At 39.6% G+C, this 24,548-nt stretch overlaps 1 protein-coding gene across 5 annotated transcripts in view; it reads left to right on the top strand.

Moving 5' to 3' along the window:
• OSBPL3 (oxysterol binding protein like 3) overlaps window positions 1-5,280 on the top strand; it is a 116,890-nt gene extending 111,610 nt beyond the window's left edge. For all 5 annotated transcript variants that reach the window (XM_067470253.1, XM_067470251.1, XM_067470254.1 and 2 more), the window contains 4 exons: window positions 581-725; window positions 972-1,098; window positions 1,874-1,996; window positions 4,239-5,280. In XM_067470253.1, coding sequence (XP_067326354.1) covers window positions 581-725; window positions 972-1,098; window positions 1,874-1,996; window positions 4,239-4,335 — 492 coding nt within the window. In that variant the 3' untranslated portion in view covers window positions 4,336-5,280. The remainder of the gene's footprint in view (window positions 1-580; window positions 726-971; window positions 1,099-1,873; window positions 1,997-4,238) is intronic.
• The last annotated feature ends 19,268 nt before the right edge of the window (window positions 5,281-24,548 follow it).

Here is a 24,548-nt window from a genome sequence, read left to right on the forward strand (position 1 = left end):
TTATTTTATTTTGTTCTCATTGGGACTTCAGTCAACACACTGGTTATTTGTCAGAGATCAGAGTTTGCTAACAGGGAATGTATATATCTAGAACAGTGGTTCTCAACCTTTGGGCCTCCAGGTGTTTTTGACTTCAGCTCCCACAGTTCCTAACAGCTGGTAAGCTAGCTGGGATTTCTGGGAGTTGAAGTCCAAAACACCTGGAGGCTCAAAGATTGGGAACCCCTGATCTAGAACCAAAGTGTATTAAGGCCAGCTCCCCACCCACCTACCCACTTCCTCACTCCCTTTATTTTTTCCTTGCTTGTTTGCTTCCTTCCTGAAAGAGACCAATTACTCCTTTGAGTGGCCTTTGTAATGGGCTGAGGGCTAAGCATTACATTTTGTCTACCCTTTGTAAACACAACATGATTGATATGAGATTATCTTGGCGAATTAAGATTTGAGGGTAGAATCCCCAAGTTGTAAGCAATACATAGTGATTTTTAATACATCAAGAGTAATAATCTCCCCCACCCCTGCTCTTTAAAATATATATTTAGGACTGATTTTGGCTTTGTTGTTTGTTTGTTTTTTCCAGACAAAATACTGGAATCACAATGTCCATGAGATTGAAGGCAGTGTTTTAGACAAAAATGGAAAAGTAGTACATCGCCTTTTTGGGAAATGGCATGAGAATATATACTGCGGAACACCATCTGCGGCAAACTGCATCTGGAGAGCTAGTTAGTGATCAACTAATTATTTTATTTTATTTTTTATCCTGTCTTGGTGCTCTTCCATTAATTTCCCCCCATAATCTAGGTATGTTTAATTTTTGTATATTCTTGTGTAGTGGTTTATAGTATAAAACACTGTAGAGGTGGGTTTGTCTCAGAGTACCTGGTAATTATTTTCCATAAATGAGTGTCTCTGTGAGTCAAGATGATGGAATCAGAGCGTAACAGTCCTTTATTTGTTTTTGTTTGCAGATCCAATGCCTAAGGATTTTGAACAGTGGTATTGCTTCACCCAGTTTGCATTAGAGTTAAATGAATTAGATCCACTTGTTAGACCCCTGTTACCACCAACCGATACTCGGTTTAGACCAGACCAAAGGTAATTTTATACAAAATCTTATCTGAATTTATGAAGCAATTGTTGCAACCATAGCTTTCACAACCATACATAGAAATTTGAAAGTTCTTTACTTGCCTCTTATAAGGAATATGTTTTGTAGAATATCTTTTAAAGTTTCTCTTGGACATGAAATGATGACTCGGTATTTTATATGGTTTTAAATCTGTTTGATTGATTGATATGTGTTTTAATTGCCAATATATCTAGATTGTTTATATTTTGATGAGATGTATTTTATTGTTTACCTGTACGGCATTGAATTTTTGCCAGATTTGTAAGCCGCCTTGAGTCCCTTTCCGGGTTGAGAAAGGCAGCGTAGAAATGAAGTAAATAATAATAATAATAATAATAATAATAATAATAATAATAATAATTTCATTTTCAGCATCTTTCTGTCAACAAATTTTTCTCCCAAATTGTAATTCCTATTCAAACTGCTGTCTGTGGCCGGGGTCAATAAAGCGGTCTGTTTGCACCACATTACGAACTCTGTTATTTCATTTTAACTGCCATTCTTCTGTCCTGTGGAATCTTGCATTCTAGCATTTAGGATTCTTAGCCAGAGCAATTTTGCTAAATTACAAACTCTAGAGTTGCATTGAACAGAACCAAGGCAATTGAAATGCAATAACAGTGCTATAATTCCATAGTGTGTATAGGCCCCTAGTATAGCCAGACTTAGTGAGTATTAAATTGAAATAAACAAGGGTAAAATATGACCCTAACACTTCTTTCTTCTGCCATTACTTGACAGGCTCCTAGAAGAAGGTAATATTGAAGGCGCAGAAATGCAAAAACAGAGGATTGAACAACTGCAGCGAGAGCGGCGGAAGGTTCTAGATGAAAACAGTATGGAGCATCAACCTCGATTTTTTAGGTAATTTATAACATGACATGTTCTTACACTGAAATGAGCTAGTTATTTAATTCCCCCCTCCCTCCAAAAAAAAAAAATCCAGGAGATGCATCTCTTTAGGTCATTTCTCATATAACGTTGCTGTTGCTGTTGTATTCTTTGTTTATGACAGACCTATCATGGCATTTCTAAAGCTGAAAGGATATGCCTCACCCAAGTCAAGGCAGCAAGTTTCCATGCCTGACCAAAGAATTGAACCCTGGTCTACAGAGTCATGGTCCAACACTCAAAACAACGACACCAGTGGTACTCAACCAGTGGCTCCCCAGATGTTTTGGCCTACAATCCCCAGAAATCCCAGCCAGTTTACCAGCTGTTAGGATTTCTGGGAGTTGAAAACCAAAATATCTGGGGACCCACAGGTTGAGAACCACTGCACTACACCATGTGGCTCTCTCTCATATGATACCACTAAAAGCTAAAGGCATTTTACTGTTATTAGTAGGGTGAGTTCATTAAAAAAATCTTGTTTTTTGTAATGAGATACATAAAAGCTAATCAAAACTTGGTGGAAGAAATAGCAAGCCAAAGGAATGCGGTGTTTTGGAGAAAACATTATTACTAACGATATCGAAACTTCTCTAGTATTTTTATGGACTTTTCATTTGATGCGTTTTTTTTCATATGCATTCTTGTGGGAATTAAAAAGAAGGCTGAGAAGTAGTCCTCAATTCTTGAATCTTTTCTTCACATTTTTAGTTTCAGATGTGTTTGGTACCATATACATTGGTCATTTTCTGCATGGAGTTAAATGGAAATTTGAAAATTGTCCTGGTGGCTTGATTTTTACTTGGTTAGTCACTGAAACTGGGTTTAGTTTCGGAATGAATGCTTCCAGGATTTATCATTTAACAATGCATAAGTATATTCATTCTTTAAATGGGGAACAGAGCTGTGTCCACACGCTATGCAACCAGACTTACTGTTAGTGGCACCCCATCTTTTTTACACATTGGAGCTGAAAGTCCTTATAGGAAATTCATCACAAATTCAAGTAGGTTCAGAAACATTTGCTATTAACGCAAAAGTGTTTAAGTTGGAAGAAATAATGTGGACAGGCTGCTGAAGTATGTCATCCCATACACCTCCATAATATTTTATTATATTTTATTTATTTATTTACCTTATTTATATCCTGCCTTTCTCTACCCCAAGGGGGACTCAAGGCAGCTTACATGTGGCACCTTAAAACATACAATGTTGAATTAAAAATAAATTGGACCAAAAATTAAAAAAAAATATTAAACATAATTAAAATAGGTTCTTGTAGGTTTTTTAAAATACATTCCAATGTCAAAACACACCATCCAGGGATCAGAGTCTGAGGCCATTCCGTCAATTGCACATATTCCACTTTAAAATTGCTACACTGCACTATATTTCAAAAGCCTGTTCCCAGAGCCAGATTTTTATTCTCTTTCTGAAGGCTAGGAGAAAGGGGGGTGATCTGATATCATTAGGGAGGGAGTTCCACAACCAAGAGGCCACCACTGGAAAGGCCCTGACTTTCATCCCTACTAGTCATGCTTGTGAAGAAGGTGGAACCGAGAGCAGGTCCTCCCCAGATGATCTTAATCTCCGAGATGGTTCATAGGGGGAGATACCTTTGGACAGGTACACTGGGCCAGAACCGTTTAGGGCTTTATAGGCTCAAGCCAGCACTTTGTATTGTGCTCAGTAGCAGACTGGCAGGCAGTGCAGCTGACACAACTGGGGAGTTGTATGCTCCCTGTATGCCGCTCCGGTGAGCAACCTGGCTGCTGCCCGTTGGACCAATTGAAGTTTCTGAACAGTCTTCAAAGGCAACCCCATGTAGAGCGTGTTGCAGTATATACAGGGTGTAACCAGAGCTTGGACCACCATGGCCAAGTGATATGGACATATGACAAAGCTTAGTGTACAATCTGGATTAATGTGGTGCAGACCCTGTTAAATTTAAGAAAATGTAGATCTCATTTGTGATTAGATCAGACCAGGGAATTTTTTTCTTCATCGTTTTCTATTTGCTGAAGGAAAGGCATTTAGTAAATAAATATTTCTATTTGGGAAATACTGCTGAAAGTTATATACATGTTGTAACCATTCTTCCTGCTCCACAAATGTAGAAATCTAGAAAATCAAACAGGTACCCAGAAGTAAAATTACATCGCCCTTGTTAAGAAGGGGGGGAAAAACCAAAAAATGTTGTGTTTGCTGTTAACAGGAAAGCTGCGGATGACTCCTGGGTTAGCAATGGAACCTACCTGGAACTTAGGAAAAATCCTGGCTTTTCCAAGCTGGACAGTCCTGTTCTGTGGTGATGAAAAGACAAAGAGGGAAGGACCTTTAATAGTGATTTTCTTACTATCACTTATGGAAAAGGAAATGCTGCATATCACCTTGAATCTTCTAGTTTCCTGCTTGATTAGGATTTTTGACGTGCACCTTTACTTCATTCCATTTCTTCTGTAGCTATTTTGATAGTAACCACAAATCTGTTTGAATGTACAAAGATGCTAATTTTCTTTACATATGCTGTTTAATAAGCGATGGTTGAATGTGTTTTCTAAGGGGGTGATGGAGAGAGAAACTTTAACACTATTTGTTTTCCCCCAAAGGATAATGCAAGCTCAGATTCAATGCCTTAGCCAATTGGTCAGCAGCCTTGAGCTGTGTTGTGAAAATTGAATAAACCCACTGATTTCCCCCAATAAGCTAGTACAGAGTTTCTCAAACTGTGCTCCTCCAGAAGTTTTGGACTTCAGCTCCCATAATTCCTAACAGCTCATAAGCTGGCTGGGATTTCTGGGAGCTGAAGTCCAAAACACCTGGAGGAGCACAGTGTGAGAAACACTGAGTTAGTAAGTTACCAAAGATGGAATGAGTGTATTTATTTATTTAGTCTCTTGCCTAAGATTGCATCTTAATGCTGGAATCTTTTTTGATGTTTCCCAAAGGGCAATTTAGTAATTCCATTTGATAACATATCCTAAGAAATAGTATTAAGTGGTAGTAGTGTTGATGGGTCTACTGCCTTACGCAAAAGGGCACAGTCATTTGGAAACTTCTCTTATGTCTTGTTGAAAGGAATGGAAGTCAAACCATTGCAGATTTCAACAGGGCTTGCACAGTGGATGTTGCATCTAGACTATGTCCCAAAATTGTATCATATTGTGTGATGTGTATATGGGTAATGTGGGGTGTTGACTAAACTTTCAGGGCAAAATCTAACCAAAATGAGAAGTCCTATTGGGGGGGGGGGGGGGGGGGGCGGTACATAGAATGAAGGCTTAGTTACAAGCAACTAAATTATTTCCAGGTTGTCTTCCTAAACATAAGAGATGGATACCAGTGACCAAATAAAAAGAAAAATGGTTTTATTTTTGCTAGAGCAAAATGAGCTCTTTTTTGTTTCATTCGCCTGACTTGTTTCCAAAAACAGAAGATTGTGCTGAACAATAGAAAGGCCCTCTTTCTTTTTACAAATTATTTGCAAAGAAGCTAACTATTAAGGAATAGTTTTTTTCTGGAAAAAAAAAGATATTGGTATTTTCTACCTCTTCTGAGCAGCATATTGTATTTTTTTACAAAAAGCTTAACCATCTGCCTTAGGTGAATGTATGGAATATATTATCTTCCTTTAATTGTTTTGTGTTCAGGTAAATTTGTCTTGCACTAAAATGCTTGTATTTTCTTCTGTATCCTTTGTAATGTTCTGATGTTCCATGAACAATGTGTTTTCAAAGGCTTTCATGGCTGGAATCACTGGGTTGTGTGAGTTTTCCATGTTCCAGAAGCATTTCATCCACATTTATGGGAGGCGTCCTCAGGGGTTGGGGGGGTCTGTTGGAAACTAGGCAAGTGAATTTTTATATCTGTGGAATGTCCAGGGTGGGAGAAAAACAAGTAGACAAGAGTTTTTCTCCCACCCTGGACATTCCACAGATATAAAAATTCACTTGCCTAGTTTCCAACAGACCCCCCCAACCCCTGAAGACGCCTGTCATAGATGTGAGTTAAACATCATGAGAGAATGTTTCTGGAACATGGCCATTCACCCTAGAAAACTCACAGCAACCCAATTCCATTAACATATTCAACATGTTGAAGCAGGAATTGGAAGTAGACAAAACAGCACTTTGAAGTGGAAGTCTTTTGTTTTGTGTTTAATCACACTGTATTATATGCTTATTAGAACAGGAAGCATGTGTTCTGTATTAGTTCCATAAGTTTGCTCTATGGCTTTCAGGTCTACTGATGGCAAATCCAGGCAAGGAGATCTGCTGCTTTTTACAATGCAAAATGTTGGTTCCTGTATATTATTTTGCTGTCTTCTTCTCCGTACATGGTAGCGTTTCTTGTACTCTATGCCAGTGCTGTGTATGGAAGCAAAATTTATTGATTTCAGCATGAATATGGAGATCCTTCATATGTGAGCTGTTCCAAATACTTCAGCAGAAGAAGGATCTCCATGCAGGTATCTCAGCTGTATGAATTGAAGCTATTCTTACTGATGAATGCGCTGGGAAAACTGGGGGCAGGCAAGTATTTTCCCCCTTTGTGCTATAATGGCAAGGGTTCTTTAGCTCACAATGGTTACGGCTACAGTTAAGGTGCATAAGAAAGGCATCTCTCACTGTAGATAGCATGCACACACCATTGTACAAAATATAACAGCTACTTCTAGAAATATTTTAGATAACTTGCTTATGGATGCACATCCAGTCATCAGTTTAATGTATCCTTTAAAAATTGAATAATTTTTCAAAATCTCGAATTTATCTATGCCCCTGCAGTTTCTGTGAAGACCCTGTAAATACTGGGCCCAGTTAATATTACATCAGTATGTCACAAACCCTGTTTGAAAGGTTGTTTTTCTTTTCTTTTTTTGACACCACTTGCCAGGTTTTAGGCCATTTTTAAAAGATCACAAATTCCAATTATATCATGCCTATCATTCAGCCACAGGCCCCCTTAAATTCTCAAGGGGAAAAATCTTAACATTTTATTCCTGTTATCAAGTAGCAGAGCAAGTGAAGTTTGAACTCTCCAGAGTAAGCAGTGCAGGTCAAACTGGCACTTTGTGTTTGTGGGGAAAAGAGTGGCTTTGAATCAAGGAGCTCCTAAGCCATTCATTGAATGTCTGCTGCAAGGTCTCTGCTTATTTCCATAAAGCTTTCCATAGGTACAGCTGAAATTTCCAGTGTTGGTTTTTCTTTGTAATCCTTTTTTACTTCTCCCCTTTGTACTCATCTACCAAGTTCAACATCTCAGCAATATCTTGCATTTTGATCAGTCTCTGTTGGATGAAACAACTCAGTGGTCTTTTGTTGTCATTTTGCTTTAATTGGGACATCTTGTATTTTTCTTTGGGACTAGCTGTTCTCGAAGGCAATGATCATTATGTTTCTTTATAGAATAATGTCTCTTTTTGTGTCAGTTTTACTGAACAATATGTGTTCTCTGGCATAAATAATTTCTATGTTTATGCTCCGGACTAATTATTTAATTTTGCCTTATACCTTCAAAAACTACTTATAAGCTGGCTATCCTCCTTGGAAATGATAGTTTACAGCCGTCTTTCACTGCTTTATACAATGTACAGTCCAAATACAAGTTTTAATATTTAATATAGCTCTTAACAAGAGTGCTTTCATTGTCATGAGCAAAGAATTTATCATAATACATGCATTACTGAATTGAATTGATGGGATATAAGCTAGTCTCCACGATTCTAAAAAGAAACTGATCTATTTGTTGTTTCAAAAATAATTTTGTTTGTTTTTGTGAAAGACTTATCTGGACCAATTTCTATGTCTTGCAAGCTTGTCATTCATAAAGTCACCTTAAGTCAAAGCCAACTTGGTAGCAATTCACAATGCTATTGTCATTATTTGCTGGCATTTTCTAGTATGGGGAACTGGTGCAAAATGAAATGGCCACAGGGGTCTTTTCATGCTACACAATGACAGCACTTTAATTGCACCCTACAATATCCTGGGATTGTAGTTTGAGAAGATACGACAGTTCTGTGAGACAGAATTTTAAATGCTTTGTGAAACTGCAAATCCCAGGATGCCATAGAATGGATCCATGGAACTTAAAGTATTGTCAAAATACTGTATTTGTGCAAAGTTCCCAAATATTTGTGCAATGCCCCCCCCCCCCTCTGAAAAGGGACTTGTCATATCAGTTCATTTTTTATAGGCATTACATCCAGTATTGAATATTTTAGACTATATCTTAGCTTTATGTGGACTGATCCTTCTCCAATTGACACAAGCCTCTGGTTCAACCCTTTATACCAGGAATAGGAAGCTTCCTGAGTTAAAGGGGCCACACTAGATCCTAAAATCCATCTGGGACTGCACCACCACTATTGCTGAAATTCATTGGCTATCAAAAACTATTGTAATAGTTCTCATTAGTTTAAGAGGGTGCCAGATGGCAATTTGTTGTGCTGGTGATCAGGGGAAAGCAGGCTGGTGCTTCAGCCTTCTTCCACCAGCAATCTGCAGATAAACATTCAGGCAGAGGCCCTTCTGATTATCTCACCACAGATTGCAGTTAAGAGAGCTGGAAATGACATCTTCCAACTCCCCAATCTCCAATAGAATATACCTCCATAGCTTGGTGGGCTTGAGGTAGTGATCGTGGCAGTAGTACCACAGTCATAAACATGAATACTGAACAGTTATGAATATGTAAATCTAATTTATGCATTCACAAATGCTCAACAGGATGCTGGTTATTTTTCAAAGACATGGGAGCGACTCTTAATTGCCTAAAATGAAATTGAGGTCTTTTCCACACACGTTTGGATCTTTTTGGAGTAATTCTACAATCTATTCTCCAGAGTCAAGAGAACTATTGGCACACCTAAGAGCAACTGGTATAGGTGCAGACTTTGAATATTAGGCATTCTGTCCTTGCAATATTTTGGAGTATTTAAAAGATGCATGTATATCACTTGGGATACAATCACATAATTCGTCTGGTCCAGTTGAAGTTATGTACTTTTTGAATGTTCAAATTTTAACTGCTAGTACTGCATAAGATAGTCTGTGACAGCTTCAAGGCTGCAATTTACATACCAGAAAATGAAAAAAGAAAACATTTTGGTAGCTACTAAGAACTCATATTTGATTTTGCTGCAAAGCACTTAAAGGTTGTGTCAGGTATCTGAATAGCTGCACTGATAAAACTACTGGTTCTTGTGCTGACACCAAATAGTCTGGCTAAAGGAATATTACAAGGGAAACAACTTACTTTGTGCACAAAACTAGTGATGGAAATATCAACTTCATTCCATTCAAGGCTTCAGAGTTATTTTATGTATTGACACCACTGGCTGCAATCTGAAAGAATTTTTGGAATTTGTAAATTAAGTCTTGATATCCTGGGGAAAGGTACAAAAGAAATCTTTAATATCTCTCTACACATACATTTCTGGACATTTTGACATCCATATTTGTAATATTTGAGCAATTATTTACTGTTTGTTTTAGATGAACAATTGCAACTGATCTGAAGATCTGCTAAGTAGTTAATATAATTCTACATCATTCAAAGATATGTGCATTTGTTGTTTGACCACGTATCCTATAGTTTTCTGCACAGCTGCACTCCTCACTGCATATCTTTTTCAAGCCATAGAAATGAATTGCATCCTGTTATTCTACACAAAGAGAGCAAGTGTTTCATAAATGCAGTATTTATAAAAAAAATTAAAAACCCTGACTCTGATGTCAAAAATGAGGTTTTGAGGGATAATATTGGAGTGCTGTTTGCCTTTTTCTGGAGTTGGGAAAGTCTTGGCTCTTAAAAGCAGAAAGCTTTCACTCAGGTAATTTAAAAGAAAAGAAAATGGATTTCTCATTTATGGGAACTCACATTTTTATTTCCTCATGAATAATTTGTCAGACATATCAGAAGCCATGTACGTACCTTCCATGTAGGGGATATGCATACAGCGCAGTCCCTTCTTTAATATGAATGAAGCATCTCTTGTTAATAGAGAATATTATACACAGTGGGCCTACATACCTGCCTTGCAATATATCAGTGATGGGGGTGTCTACAAACAATTCAGTTTGAATGTATAAACTACAAATATCATCTCATTGAGGATAGTTAATGTCACCAAGATTGCTCCTTTTGCTACTATTCAGCATGGGAAAGTAACGCTTAAGTAGTTGAATTAAAATAATTAAATACATTCCATTAACCCTTCAAGAGAATTTTTAAGGTGGTCTACACGATTTAGAGGAGCTCTCGGTGGCGATGTGAGTTAAACCACTGAGCTGCTGAACTTGCTGACCAAAAGGTCGATTTGATTCAAATCCGGGGAGCAGGGTGAGTTCCCACTGTTCGCCCCAGCTTCTGCCAACCTAGCAGTTCAAAAACATGCAGTAGCTCAATAGGTACCACTCTGGCGGGAAGGTAATAGTACTTCATGCAGTCATGCCAGCCACATGACCTTGGAGGTGTCTACAGACAACGCTAGCTCTTCGACTTAGAAATGGAGATGTACATGAGTTGGACATGACTAGACTTAATGTCAAGGGGAAACCTTTACCTTTACACTATTTAGAAATACAGATTAAGCAACCCTTATGCAGAATTCAAAAAACAAAATTCTCTGAAATCCTCAACTGTCCTCGTGGTGCCTAAGATGGTGACTCCTTTGCTTGATAATTTTTCCATGTACATAGATTTTGTTTCAGATTATTGTATGAAATAACCAACAGGTTGTGTTCATAAAGTGTATATGGAACATGAATAAATTTTGGGTTTAGATTTGGGTCCCATCTCCAGAATATTTCATTATGTACATATACAGATTTTCCAAAATCTGAAAGTATCCAAAACCCAAAGCACTTCTGCTCCCATGCTTTTTGGTTAAGGGATACTCAACCCATACCAAAATAACAACAACCAAAAACCATATACAGAAAGCATTTTCATTTAAAACAGGGCATTTTGAGAAAGTGAACATATCTATTTTGTCTCAGTTACCATTTGGATACCGATTCACTGTATGGTTAATAATATTCTCCTGTACTATACAGGATTTCCCCATATTCAATACAGCATGTAGTAATTCTCTGCCTTTCCTTTTGTCAAAGTTCTTTCTTTGCCTAAATTATGCAAATATAGAAAATGAATGTAGCTCAAGTAAAATGGTCTTGGTGGGTCTGTGTGCATCTTTTCCTCAATCTTTTCTTTGAATTGAATAAAATAAACCTACAGTACTGTGAGGGTGGTATTATGGATGTACTGTTTTCTAGAAGGCCATTTTAATTGAAAAGTAAACTAGTTCTATATCTGCCACTTGATCACCAACCATGCTAATGAACAACCCCTCCTTTTTTCTTAGAGCAGTTGTTTTTTATTTCTCTTCAAAAAACAATACATTGTTTTTTTCCGCTTTCTTTATGTAGTTGCTATATTAATCATCTTTTAACCCTGATTTTTTTCTGTTTAACAATGGTAAGCAATCTTATTTCATTTTAAACTCTTGTAATGGACTTGTGAGAATCCCAGCTCTCTCTACAATTTGCAGATTCAACATTCTCACCCTTTCAGAATCAAGAAGATCCATTCACATGTTGGTTTGCCGCTCATACAGTATGTGCAAGCAATTATTACTGCTATGAATCTGTAATTATTCAAATGGAAATTGCACAATAAGTTAATTTTTATTGGAAACTTTGGTCTGAACCTGCAAATGGATTCTGTCTTACCATTAATGTTACACTTCCATGGCTGCCACATTATGGAATCGTTGTTTTAGTAACTACAATATTCTTGTCTTCCAGTTTTCTTTGGTATGTTTTTCATTTTATACACTGTCCACCTGTAAACATTCTGGCTCATCTTAAAGTGTGAAATATGGTGTATGTTATATCTGTAACCAAACTAGATATTACAATATTACATTTAAAAATCATATTTCTGTCTGATTACACTTTTTATGCCTTCCAAGAAGAAGCCTGGTGCATTCATATTTGCATTCACTCCAGAATGTGGCTTTACATCTGACAAACAGAAAATGCTTCCCTTTTTCCCATCTACCGAATCTCAAGATTAGGAATGTCAAACACATTTTCATGGAGGGCCACATCAGTTTTACGGTTGCTTTCAAAGGACTGTTGAATCCATGGATGGAGAATCAGTGGGTACAGAGGGCCAACTATAACTTTAGTGGCCAGTTCTCTTTAGTTTTCACCCAGTTTGGGTCCCCAAATGTCATTGAACGACAACTACCATCACTCAGTTGAAACATTCACACCTAGCTCCAGCAGACAAGAGTCCTTTGCCCCAGCCTGGTCATTCCACAGATATATAAACCCATTTTCCTACTTCCAACAGACCTCACTACCTCTGAGGATGCTTGCCATAGATGCAGGCGAAACGTCAGAAGAAAATGCCTTTAGAACATGGCCATATAGCCCGGAAAAACCTACAACAACCCAGTGATTCCGGCCATAAAAGCCTTCGATAATACATTTAACTCCCATCATTTGATTATCTGCCACATAGACTGGGGGTAATGGGAATTGCAACCCAATGGCACTTGTGTCTCTGAGGTTGGGAAAAGGTTAAAGGACATTTTAATGTCATTTTAATTCTAACCTCACAATTCTGGCTAAACACAACAAACAGAAGCCTTCCAGATGTTACTTTATCACAACTCCCATCAGGGGCTGTGATAGCACAGCAGTTAAAGGCGCTAGCTGCAGGAAAACCTGCTGACCAGAGGGTTAGCAGTTTGAGTGAGAATGCATCAAGGTGAGCTCCTGACTGTCAGTCCTAGCTTCTGCCAACCTAGCAGTTCAGAAGCATGCAATGCGAGTAAATCAATAGATACCATCTTAGCGGGAAGGTAAAAGGGTGCCCCTTGCAGACATACCGGCAAAAAGATTGGAGATGCCTACGGACAGCAGGCTCCTTCAGCATGGAAAATGAAACAAGAGCACCTTCCCATGGCTGGAATTGAGCATTACCTCCAGATGCCAGAGATTAAAAAGGGGAAAGGCCTTTACCCTGTGTATTGTATGTCGTTCATTGTGTAAAAGGCACTGAATGTTTGCCTTATATGTGTACTATAATCTGCTCTGAGTCCCTTTGGTGAGATAAAGCGGAATATAAATAAAGATGATGGTGATTGTTATTATTATTATTATTATTATTATTATTATTATTGGCTGAAAACATGATGTCTAATGATGAGGAATAAAAGAGTTGTAAGCCAGGATCTGGAGAGCCACATGAAGTGACATGGAGTTGTGCTGGAGGACATAGAAAATTTAGAGCAATGTTTTCTCAGGCAATAAAGTACCTTTAAAAATGTGGTTGTCTCTCAATACAAGTGAGTGTGGAGGGCTGATTCTATATACTAAGATACTACATAATGCAGCTCCACATCATGTCTCAGAAAATTGAAAGAGGAAACAAAAACTGAGAACCCAGCATGCCTTCTCTATAGCATATTGCTTAACACCTGAGCCATCATAACAAAGCCTGTGCTTTGCTCAGAACACCATTAAAACATTTTCAGGGGCAGATGGCTCGCCTAAGGCCACTTAGTCAGTTCAGAGGTCACCTTCGAAACCAGGGCTTCCTTATCTGTAGTTCAGATTTTTAAGCTGCTAAACTACATTGGCGAAATGCACAGAACTAATAAAAGATCCATTCTCAGTGCTCTCAGTAATTAGATTATTCCATCAAAGTAAAAGGAAAATTATGGAAAGTGATAATCAGTTGGAAAAGGCAGCTTTCAGAGATGCTTTCAAGTTTTTAACCATTATGATTTTTGTAAGGGGGAAAAACCCTTACCAATATTTCCATAAGGGCTGAATAAGGTTTCTGGAGATCAACATAAGGTTTCGGCCTTTAGCATTATTCTCTCCTCTTTCATTCCATGGAATTGCTGATGTATTATGTGAAATAGTAAGGTTTTGGTTAATTTTTTTTCCAGATTTCCTGATTATATAAATATAATGTGATCCTTAAAATATTACAGATCCAAGCCATAGTAGGATTCGGGTACAACCAACGAGTGAGCTTTGTCAATTCCAAAAGGCTAGAACTGTCATTGAATCAAGTAGAATTAATATAAAGGGGAAAGCTAATGGATTTTGCAGCTCATTGAACAATCCTAATTTTATTGGGAAATAATGCCGAATCAGAAGTTCCCAGTGGCACAGCAGGTTAAACCATTGAGCTGCTGAACTTGCTGACCAAAAGGTCAGCGGTTAAAATCCAGGGAGCGGGGTGAGCTCCCGCAGTTAGCCTCAGCTTCTGCCAACCTAGCAGTTAAAAATATGCAAATGTGAATAGATCAATAGGAACTGTTTTAGCAGGAAAGTAACGACACTCTATGCAGCCATGCTGGCCACATTGCCTTGGAGGTATCTATGGATAACACCGGCTCTTCTGCTTAGAAATGGAGATGAGCACCACCCCCACAGTAGGACACAACTAGACTTAATGTCAAGGGGAAACCTTAACCTTTTTTAAATGCTGAATTAATAATAATAATAATAACAACAACAACTCTGGCACAAGGCAGTAAAGGTGGTCTCAGTAGTGATCAGCACACCAGGTGCAGTGCCTAAAGACCTTGGCCTGCACTTAAAAACAATTAACGCTGACAAAATTACCACCTGTCAGCTGCAAAAAGCCACCCTACTAGAATATGCATGCATTATTCGCCGATACACAGTTCTAGACACTCGGGAAGTGTCCAACGTGATCAAATACAAAAGCCAGCACAGTGATCCTTTTGCTGTGTACTAATCTTGTTGTGTATCAAATAATACTTTATTTATATCCCGTCCTGTCTCCCCAAAGGGATTCGGGGCGGATTACAACAAAAAATGGCAAATATTCAATGCCACCTTTCATTTATTGAAAGAAATAAAAAGACAAGCATCCTTAACATTTACTGTCATCCAAATCAAATATTTAAACTAGAAAAATATGGTTACGTTATGTGGCATGTATTCACATTTGAACACTGTTTATCTGATGTTTTTGAAAACCTTAAGAGTTGAGTCATCTGAACAATGCAGAAAGCAGATGGTCGTCAATAAAATATGAATGGGACCAGATGGCCCTTAGCAAAGTACAGTGGATGAAAATCTTTTAAGGCTTATCAGAAATACCATTCACATTCTGCCTTGACATTCATATAATAAAGATAGACAGCCAAGAAATGTTTCTTTTCTGTTTTGTTTTTTTCATGGTTTTTTTTAGTAACTTAAACATAAATTGTATTATCACTATAGCTGTATATATAACATAGCAAAGCCCACTTAGGAATTCATTCTGCAGAATAATTTTCAGGAGAATGTAATTTGTAGAAAAAACACCCACCTGTTTCATGGTGTTTCCATTTAATTTAAATAAGTCCTGCACAGGAAAGATTTCCCCTTTAATGTTATTATTTATACACTTCTTAAGTAGTCTCATCCCAATGCAATTGCATGTAAACACCATTCATTTGATGAAGATCTTCTTCCTGTGATGTTAATGAAGCATCATTACATAGATTATAATATGGAAAAACTAAAGTCCCCTTACACTGAATATTTCCCTTTCTTAAAAATCCGTATGTAGTCAATGTATTGTTGAAGGTTTTCATGACCAGAATCACTGGGTTGTTGTGAGTTTTCTAGGCTGTATGTACAGCCCAGAAAACTCACAACCCAGTATATAGTCACTTCATTTTTAAAACATCCAGAAAAAAAGCTGGACAACAAATGACACAAGTGTTATTACAACAAAAACGAAACCATTTAGTTCACAGTAACACCCAGTTTCGTGGGTTTGCATTCCATGGGTTTTATCAATTTGACAAGCAGAGGATGCAGCACCATTTTTTTAGAAGGCATCATGGCAGCTACATTTAGTAATAGCAATAGGATATTTCTTACTTTTGTCTGTTCACTTACTCTGATTACAATGAAGTTGTACAAATCTGAGTAGCCACTGAATCACTTACTACCTTTTAATCTTGTTATAGCTGCCAAAACAATTCCCCATTGCCTCCACTGAACTAAAGAAAGAGTAAATACAATATATAGTTATATCCAAACTATATTGTCATGTGTTCCATAAAATTCTGTAGAACAACTTGGTAATTTGTCCCCCTGATTTAACTTGTGCGTCATTGTTTACATATAAGTTCCATGGGTTGAAATTGAACTTAGGCATGATTTAACCAGCCCATAGAATCCAACCTATATTGGTTCTATTGATTTCAGAGTGGTTAGGTGGTTTAATATATCAGCTAAAAAAGAAAACTGCACAGTGATATTGCTCATCGCCTTTTGTTTTATAGAGGAATACAAAAAGGCACAAGATATTGTCCACTCCATCACCATTGTCTAGTTTGTCTGTTGAGTCTTCAACGTTTTTCTTTCTAATTTCCCTCCTGTGTATTCCTGAAGACTGGAAGCAATATTAGTAATGTGAAAGGCTGATGTTTCTTGTGGGTTTTTTCGGGCTATATGGCCATGTTCTAGAGGCATTTCTCCTGACGTTTCGCCTGCATCTATGGCAAGCATCCTCAGAGGCTGATAGTTCGCAATCGGCTTTCTGACTGGGAAGCAAGAAGTGCACACAATATGGAGCAAAATCTGTTTGATCGCAACAACAACAAGCCCTAAAAAACCCCTGCCTTTATTAAACTCCTTATTTATCTTATCAATTCTTATCACCGGAGCCCCCGGTGGCACATTGGGATAAACCCCTGTGCCGGCAGGACTGAAGACCAACAGGTCGCAGGTTCAAATCTGGGGAGAGCGCGAATGAGCTCCCTCTATCAGCTCCAGCTCCTCATGCAGGGACACGAGAGAAGCCTCCCACAAGGATGATAAAACATCAAAACATCCGGGCATCCCCTGGGCAACGTCTTTGCAGACGGCCAATTCTCTCACACCAGAAGTGACTTGCAGTTTCTCAAGTCGCTCCTGGCACGACAAAAAAAAACAAACTTATCAATTCAGTACATTCAAAACAATATTTGTTGGGCAGATGGCAGTGTCTTGTTTGTGTGTTGCACATCCTTAGCTTGCTCATCCATTCTAATACATTGTATACTTTAAAGCAGACTTGGGCAAACTTGGGCCCTCCAGGTGTTTTGGACTTCAACTCTCACAATTCCTAACAGCCTCGGGCCTTTTCATTTTCCTGTCTGGCATTCCAGTTTTCTGAGTGTTGTTCTTTATTTACTGTCCTGAGTTTAGAGGTGTTTTTTTAATACGGGTAGCCAGATTTTATTCATTTTCATGGTCTCCTCCTTTCTGTTGAAATTGTCCAAATGCTTATGGATTTCCATGGCTTCTCTGTGTACTGCTATGTTCTGCTATGGTTGACTTCTCAAAAATCAGGACAGTAAATAAAAAACTACACTCCTGGAGGGCCAGAGTTTATCAATCACTGTTTTAAACCATGTGCCTTATGATGCGGGTGAGCATCATGCGGTACAGAATTCCATAACGGGGTTCTTCAGGCAGCAGATTTTTTACAATCACATGGTTATAAAAATCTTTGTGCATGAACAAAAATTCTTCTGTTCCAATAGGTAGAAAATGTAATTACTTATTTACTTATTAAGGCGATCCCTCGTTGTCCAAGTAAGATTGTCCTCCAAGATTGGTGTCCTAGCAGTGGGTACATAGGCGACTGTGGAGCCCTATTCTTGACCCGCATGTTTTCCCGCAGTGAGGGCATCGGTTTCCAGGTGGAAGGCGGTCCCGGTCGGGGTTTGCTTGACGCGTCTTCCTCTTGGCACGTTTCTCTCTTTCACTCTCCATTAATCATCATCATCATCATCATCATATTTAATTACTTATTAATCGCCCTCCATCCGAGATGCTCTAGGCAATTTACAAGCTAAATTGTAAAAGATAAAAATACATACATACAGAAATTAATGATTAACATAGATCAAATGCTCTAGTGAAAAGTCAGGTCTTAAGTGCTAGAGTAAAAGGCCCTAAGTCACGCATGGCTCTCATATAGGGAGGCAAGGAATTCCACAAGGCAGGGGCAGAAATAGAAAAAGCCCTGCATCTGGTCCTTTCCAAGTGCACTTCTCTAGGACCCAGTATATAGAGTAAGTCGCGTTGGGCTGGTCGTTGCGACCTCCGATGCTGGGAGAAGGAGAGACGGTCCCTAAGGTACGATGGACCCTGGCCGTAAAGAATTTTAAAGGGCAGAACTAGCATCTTATACAGACCACGGTAATCAGTTGGAAGCCAATGTAAGTGCTGTAGCACTGGTGTTATATGGCATTTCATGGGCGTTCTTGTGAGTAACCTGGCTGTCGTATTCTGAACAATACGGAGCTTTCGGGTCGTAGACAGTGGAAGGCCAACATACAAGGTGTTGCAATAGTCTAGCCTAGATGTGACCGTGGCATGGATGACTGTTGACATAGCCTCATCAGATAGGTAGGGTGCCAGTTGCCTCGCTTGTTGTAGATGTAAAAAGGCCTGTTTGCTGGCAGCAGCGACCTGAACTTCCATTATCAGCTGCGAATCCAAAGCGACACCTAAGCTCTTAACAGTGGATGATGGAGATAGGGCGGCACCATCGAAGGTGGGTAGCGGATGAGTCAGACCTGTCGGGCGGCCATGCCAGAGAATCTCACCTTCAGTCTACTAGCATGTAGCCAGTTCGACAGAGCCTCCAGACATCAGGTGAAGTTGTCTGGTATTGACGTTGCTCCAGGCTCCAAGCGCAGAAGGAGTTGGGTATCGTCCACATATTGGTAGCAGTTCAGGCCGAAACTCCAAACTAGCAAGGGGTCTAACGTAGATGTTGAAGAGAAGAGGGGAGAGAAGTGCACCTTGGGGGACCCCACATAGAAGGGGGGAATCTATCAGAGACTTGATCCATGTACTCCACGCGCTGACTACGGTTTCGGAGAAGAGTTGAACCAATTAAAGGCCTGACCGTGAACTCCGGACATGGCAAGACAGTGAATCATTAGATGCCTCTTCAAATTCTACAGCACTGCTGGTCACAGCTGACCTCAAGGGCCCGGGCTTCCCAATGTCTATGCCACAGTTTTTAAGGTTGGCTTTGAAGCCTCTGTAAACCATTACATTGCCTTTTGGATTCTGACACCTGGTGGCCAAAATGAACAACTGACACATAATGTCGAGAGGATCCTGGATTTACTGCATGAAAGGCTTTTCTTAACTTGTCCTGACCTGAAACTGTAAAAAGATGTTTTAAAAATACAATATAACCTTTCTTGTGTAATGCATTACAATGCCAACTGGGTTACATCCCTGCGATGTGATGCACAAAACAAGAGGGAGAAACACAAATTTAGGCCCTCCAGGTGTTTTGGACTCCAACTCCCACCATTCCTAACAGCCTCAGGCCCCTTCCTTTTCCCCCTCAGCCGCTTAAGCGGCTGAGTGGGAAAAGGAAAGGGCCTGAGGCTGTTAGGAATGGTGGGAGTTGGAGTCCAAAACACCTGGAGGAAGGCCCAAATTTGCCCATGTCGGATCTACACTATGGAATAAATGCAGCTTGACACCACTTTAACTGTTGAGCCCAATGCTATGGAACTCTGGGAGTTGTAGTTTTACAAAGTTTCGAGCCTTCTCCGCCAAAGAGGGCTGGTGCCCACCAAAATACAACTCCCAGGATTTCATAGCCTTGAGCCCTGGGAGTTAACGTGGTTTGACACTATCCTGACACATCACTTTCCCGCCTTCTCAGATTGCCTCTCTCTTTCTCTCAGGCGCGCGCGCTTTCCGCCTTCAGGGGGCGGGGCGTGTGCTTCCAAAGCCACGCCCCTCCCTCTGGCCACGCCCATCGCAGCAGCCGTTAGCCCTGGACGTTCTGGCCCCGCCCACCCGCCAACGGCCGTTTTAAGAGAGCGGAAGACCCGCCCTTCCGCCCACTCACTTGTGGGAAGCGGGAAAGGCGGAAGGAGCGAGGTGGGGAGAAATGAGTGAGTGAGCTTAGATAGCTTCACGCGCCATGGATAACCGCTTGCTCGTTGGTAGGGTTGAGTGGAAGCTCCTCCAATGGCAGCCGGCATGTTTGTCTCGGGAATCTTACCTTTTAAAAAAACTACAATTCCCAGAATCCCTGAGGCAGCTCAGCCATGGAGTTGTCATTTACCAAAAAAGGAATGTCTCTTTCTGCCCCCTTGTGGCCTGGGAGAGTTGGAATGCATTATTGTTTCTCCTGACAGCTAGTAGTGACTCAAAATGGACTATTAGTTTGGAATATAGTTTAAATATACTTGGAATGAAAACTCCAAAGTCACCAGATCCTGCCTGATCTTGGAAACTAAGCAGGATCAGCCCTGCATATTATTGTCATTGCTACATATATTTATATGCTGCTCTCTTCTCTTATTGAGACTCACATCACTAAAAATAGTTTTTAAAATACAACTTAAAGCAGGCCTGGGCAAACTTAGGTCCTCCAGGTGTTTTGGACTTCAACTCTCACAATTCCTAACAGCATCAGGCCCTTTCCATTCCCCCTCAGCCACTTAAGCTTAAACGGCTGAGAGGGAAAAGGAATAATAATAATGAGGGAAGTCGATAATAGTAAACTGCTTCAAGTGCAAAAGACAAAGAGTGAATCCTGTAAAAACACAATCCAGAGCAGAAGAGAAAACTGGCAAAAGAAGGCTCTCCATGGACAGTTCCTGGGAAAAATTGAGACCCAGATTGACAAAGAAAAAACATGGATGTAGCTCGCAAATGGAACTTTGAAAATGGAAGCTGGGGGCCTGATTTTGGCAGCCCAAGAACAATCCATTAGAATAAATGCCATCAAAGCCAGAATTTAAAAGTTGACAACAGATGAATGGCTGCCAATGGAGCTCCTTAAACAGGAAAGGGCCCGAGGAGTTGTGAAAGTCCAAGTCCAAAACACCCGGAGGGCCCAAGTTTGCCCAAGCCTCCTTTAAAGTATACAATGTATTAGAATTTAAGCAAAATGGATAAGCAAGCAAAGGATGTGGACAGTCATTGGAGGAAGTTATTTCTTTTCCTCCATTTTTGACACCTGGGAAGGAGCTTTGCTGAATGTTTATATAGCTGTAATTCCATCCTGATTTATATATGTGTGCATATACATACACATACTATGAAATAAATTGAACAAATGGAAATATCCCCATCCCCCCCCCCCCCCCCACACACACACACACACTTTCTGAGAAAAGGAATTAGGCCATGAGAAAAGAACATCTCCACTTTGCCTTTCCTTTTTCCAGTTGACTTTCTGTATCTATGGATTCTCCATTTAAAAAAACTCAAAAGGAAGCCACCATTTTGCCATTTTATATATGCCAGAGGGTTGGCGGTTCAGTGCCAGAGGGTTGGCGGTTCAAATCCGGGGAGTGGAGTGAGCTCCCGCTGTTAGCCCCAGCTTCCGCCAACCTAGTAGTTCGAAAACATGCAAAGTAGATCAATAAGTACTGCTTCTGAAGGAAGGTAACAGTGCTTCATGCAGTCATGCTGGCCACATGGCCTTGGATGTGTCTACATATAATGTCAGTTGTTCGGCTTAGAAATGGAGATGAGCACCACCCCCCAGACTCAGACACAACCAGACTTGATGTCAGGGGAAACCTTTACTATAAGGCAGTGGTTCTCAACCTGTGGGTCCCCAGACGTTTTGGCCTTCAACTCCCAGAATCCTAACAGCTGGTAAACTGGCATTTCTGGGAGTTGTAGGCCAAAACACCTAGGGACCCAAAGGTTGAGAACCACTGATACAAGGGATACAATTTAACTGCAGTGTTATATGTATCAGGATTTCAGCATTCATGGCTTTTGGAATGCAGGGATTAGAACTTTGCTTTTCTGCCTAGCAGCATCAGGCATCTAAGATTATTTGAGAACACACAAATGCTGGACCACTCTAACAACTACCATGTCATACTACACAGAGAAGCCATTGAAATCCACAGGCATGTGGACAATTTCAACAGAAATGAGGAAACCATGAAAATGAACAAAATCTGGCTACCAGTATTTCAAAAAACCTCTAAAATCAGGACAGTAAATAAAGAGCAACACTAAAAAAACACTAGTTCCAGACAAAAATAAATCATGGCCAGCTAACACCTCCCAACAAATGATCCCCCAGACAGCAATCAGTTGGGCTTTGAAGTTGCAAGGCCATTCAATGCTAATCAAGGTGGCCAATTGCAATATTCACACTTGCCTTAAGCCGACAAGAGTTCTTTCTCCCACCCTGAATACTCCACTTCACTTAATTTCCAACAAACCTCACAACCTCTGAGGATGCCTGCCATAGATGTGGGCGAACTGTCAGGAGGGAATGCTTTCGGAACATGGCCATACAGCCTGGAAAACTCACAGCAGCCCAATAAGGAAATTAATTGATAATAAAAGGAATTTTTGGATGCAGTAGCAAGCTACTAACATCAGTGGCTGTAGGAAAAGGAGTAAGAATAGAAAAGGCCAATTTTGGAGTCTTCTATTCTGGCATCATTCTTTACCCCATAAAGAAATTACAGAATTAATACTAGAGATCAATAGAGATTTAGCAGTTCCCTCCTCATTAATTTCCTTAGTTGACCTACCTCTTCTCAGTGTTAATTTCCTTAGGTGACACTGGCCTATTTAATCTCAAATGTGGCATAATTTGTATCCACTTTATGTATGTATGCCAAGCATTTTTAGCCCACCTTGCAGTGAGGAAGACCTCTGTAATGCCATACTTGCCAACATTTCACAAAGGAAAACTAGAATACATGTGGCCAGGCAATATTGGAGTGTGGTCCAGAAGGCAAATGTTATTTAGAAGAGCAAGCAAGCAGAATGAGGCAGCAGTTTGCTTTTGCTTGAGTTTACTGGAAAGGACAGAGGTATCCTCTTCCCCCTGTTGGGGCATTTTTTTAAAAGCTGGAAAAATAGGCACTGTTCCTGCCAAAAGTGGACAATTAGAGAATATTCCATGATTTACATAAAATCAGCTTATAAAGCAAATTCCTTGCCTGCTGCACACTTATAGTTAAAATCACAAAGCAGAAAAGAAACTGTTGAGGAAAGAAGTAGAAAATGAGCGAATTTACACACTGCTTTTTAAATGTAACTCAGCAAAATCAGTGGCACTCTTCCTGCTTCCCTCAGTTTGTCCTCCTAGATCAGAAAAAAACTCTAAAAACTAAGGACCTATTCTTTAAAACAGGCTGCACATGGATGGATAATTGTAACTAAACGATGTGAAAACTCCAATAGTCTCAGGAATAAGCATAGTTATATTTAAAGTTAAAGTCTTTTATTGAATAAATTTTTACATTTTTATCATTTATTGTAGGTCTTTGTTTTGTTTTTAGAGCTCTTTTTTAAGCTGAGAGGTTTTAAAGGCGGTGCATATATATAATGTAGCTATAGCTAGAAAAAGTATTCCACTGTTGCTGTTCTCCACCAACTGCTTAGATTAATTGGACAATGAAAGCATCACATGTTTAGAAGTAATCCCTAATCTGCCTATATAATTTGGGCTGCTAATAATCCCACACTCTTTCTACACAAAAAATAGATGTACAGATTCTGGGAAATTGTGATATCTATCTGTAGATTTTTGCCTGACTAGGTTTGAGCCAATCAGGCAATTATTGCTTATTTCATTGTTTTATTCTTGGTTCCAGGTTTTGCTTTTAAAATGCCATTACTTGAGAAACAAGGTAAGGAAATCTTAACCAAATGTAGATATGACGTGTATTAAATAAGCAGATTGGCTGTTTGATTAACATTCCCATGTCTTGGAAATTAAGTGTATTTGTTTGGGTTTTGCAAAACAAAATGCCATCCTATCAAAAGTCACTTTACCCATTTAAACATTTTGTTGACAGAAACAGAATTATGTTGTGCTGAAGATGGGTTTTCTGTTTGGTTAAGAACTCAAAGCAACTATTTTATTAATAATATTGGAAGGCTGCATGCATTCATGAGATTTCTTGTTTGTGACTGTTTTTTTAAGTATCCTTAAACCTTGTTTGCTAGACCCTGCATTCCTTGCAGATTTACTTGCAATGAAGCTGATTTGGAAGTCCCACCATATATGAGGTGCTTCCCAAGGAATCTTACGATCTCATCAGTTAGGCTCCTTTCCCTGGTGTATGCCACTTCCTCTCCTCTTTCCCAGTGAAGCCCATTACATGACGCATACCAACTTCCGGCTGGACTCCGCTGGGAAAGAGGAGAGAAATGGGCATATGCTGTTACAGCAACACAGGAAGCCTTCGGGACAATGGGGGGAAGCTGAGCGGTAACCCATGTCACCAGGTTCCTGGTAAGTTGCACTATGTGGGGCATGGAGCAACAGGTTCTCCACACCCCTGCCAGAAACCCATGGATTCACCACAATGCGTGGTGAATTTATGGACCTTTGTTATAAGGTTGATTGTTCTAATTGATACTAATGTATTCAGAAGATGATAAAGGCCAGTGATCTGATTGCCTCAAAAAGGTCTGCTGTTGGTACTGGTAATTTACCAAGTGAC

The sequence above is a fragment of the Anolis sagrei genome, chromosome 6, assembly GCF_037176765.1.
Source record: "Anolis sagrei isolate rAnoSag1 chromosome 6, rAnoSag1.mat, whole genome shotgun sequence".
NCBI classification, from domain to species: domain Eukaryota; kingdom Metazoa; phylum Chordata; class Lepidosauria; order Squamata; family Dactyloidae; genus Anolis; species Anolis sagrei.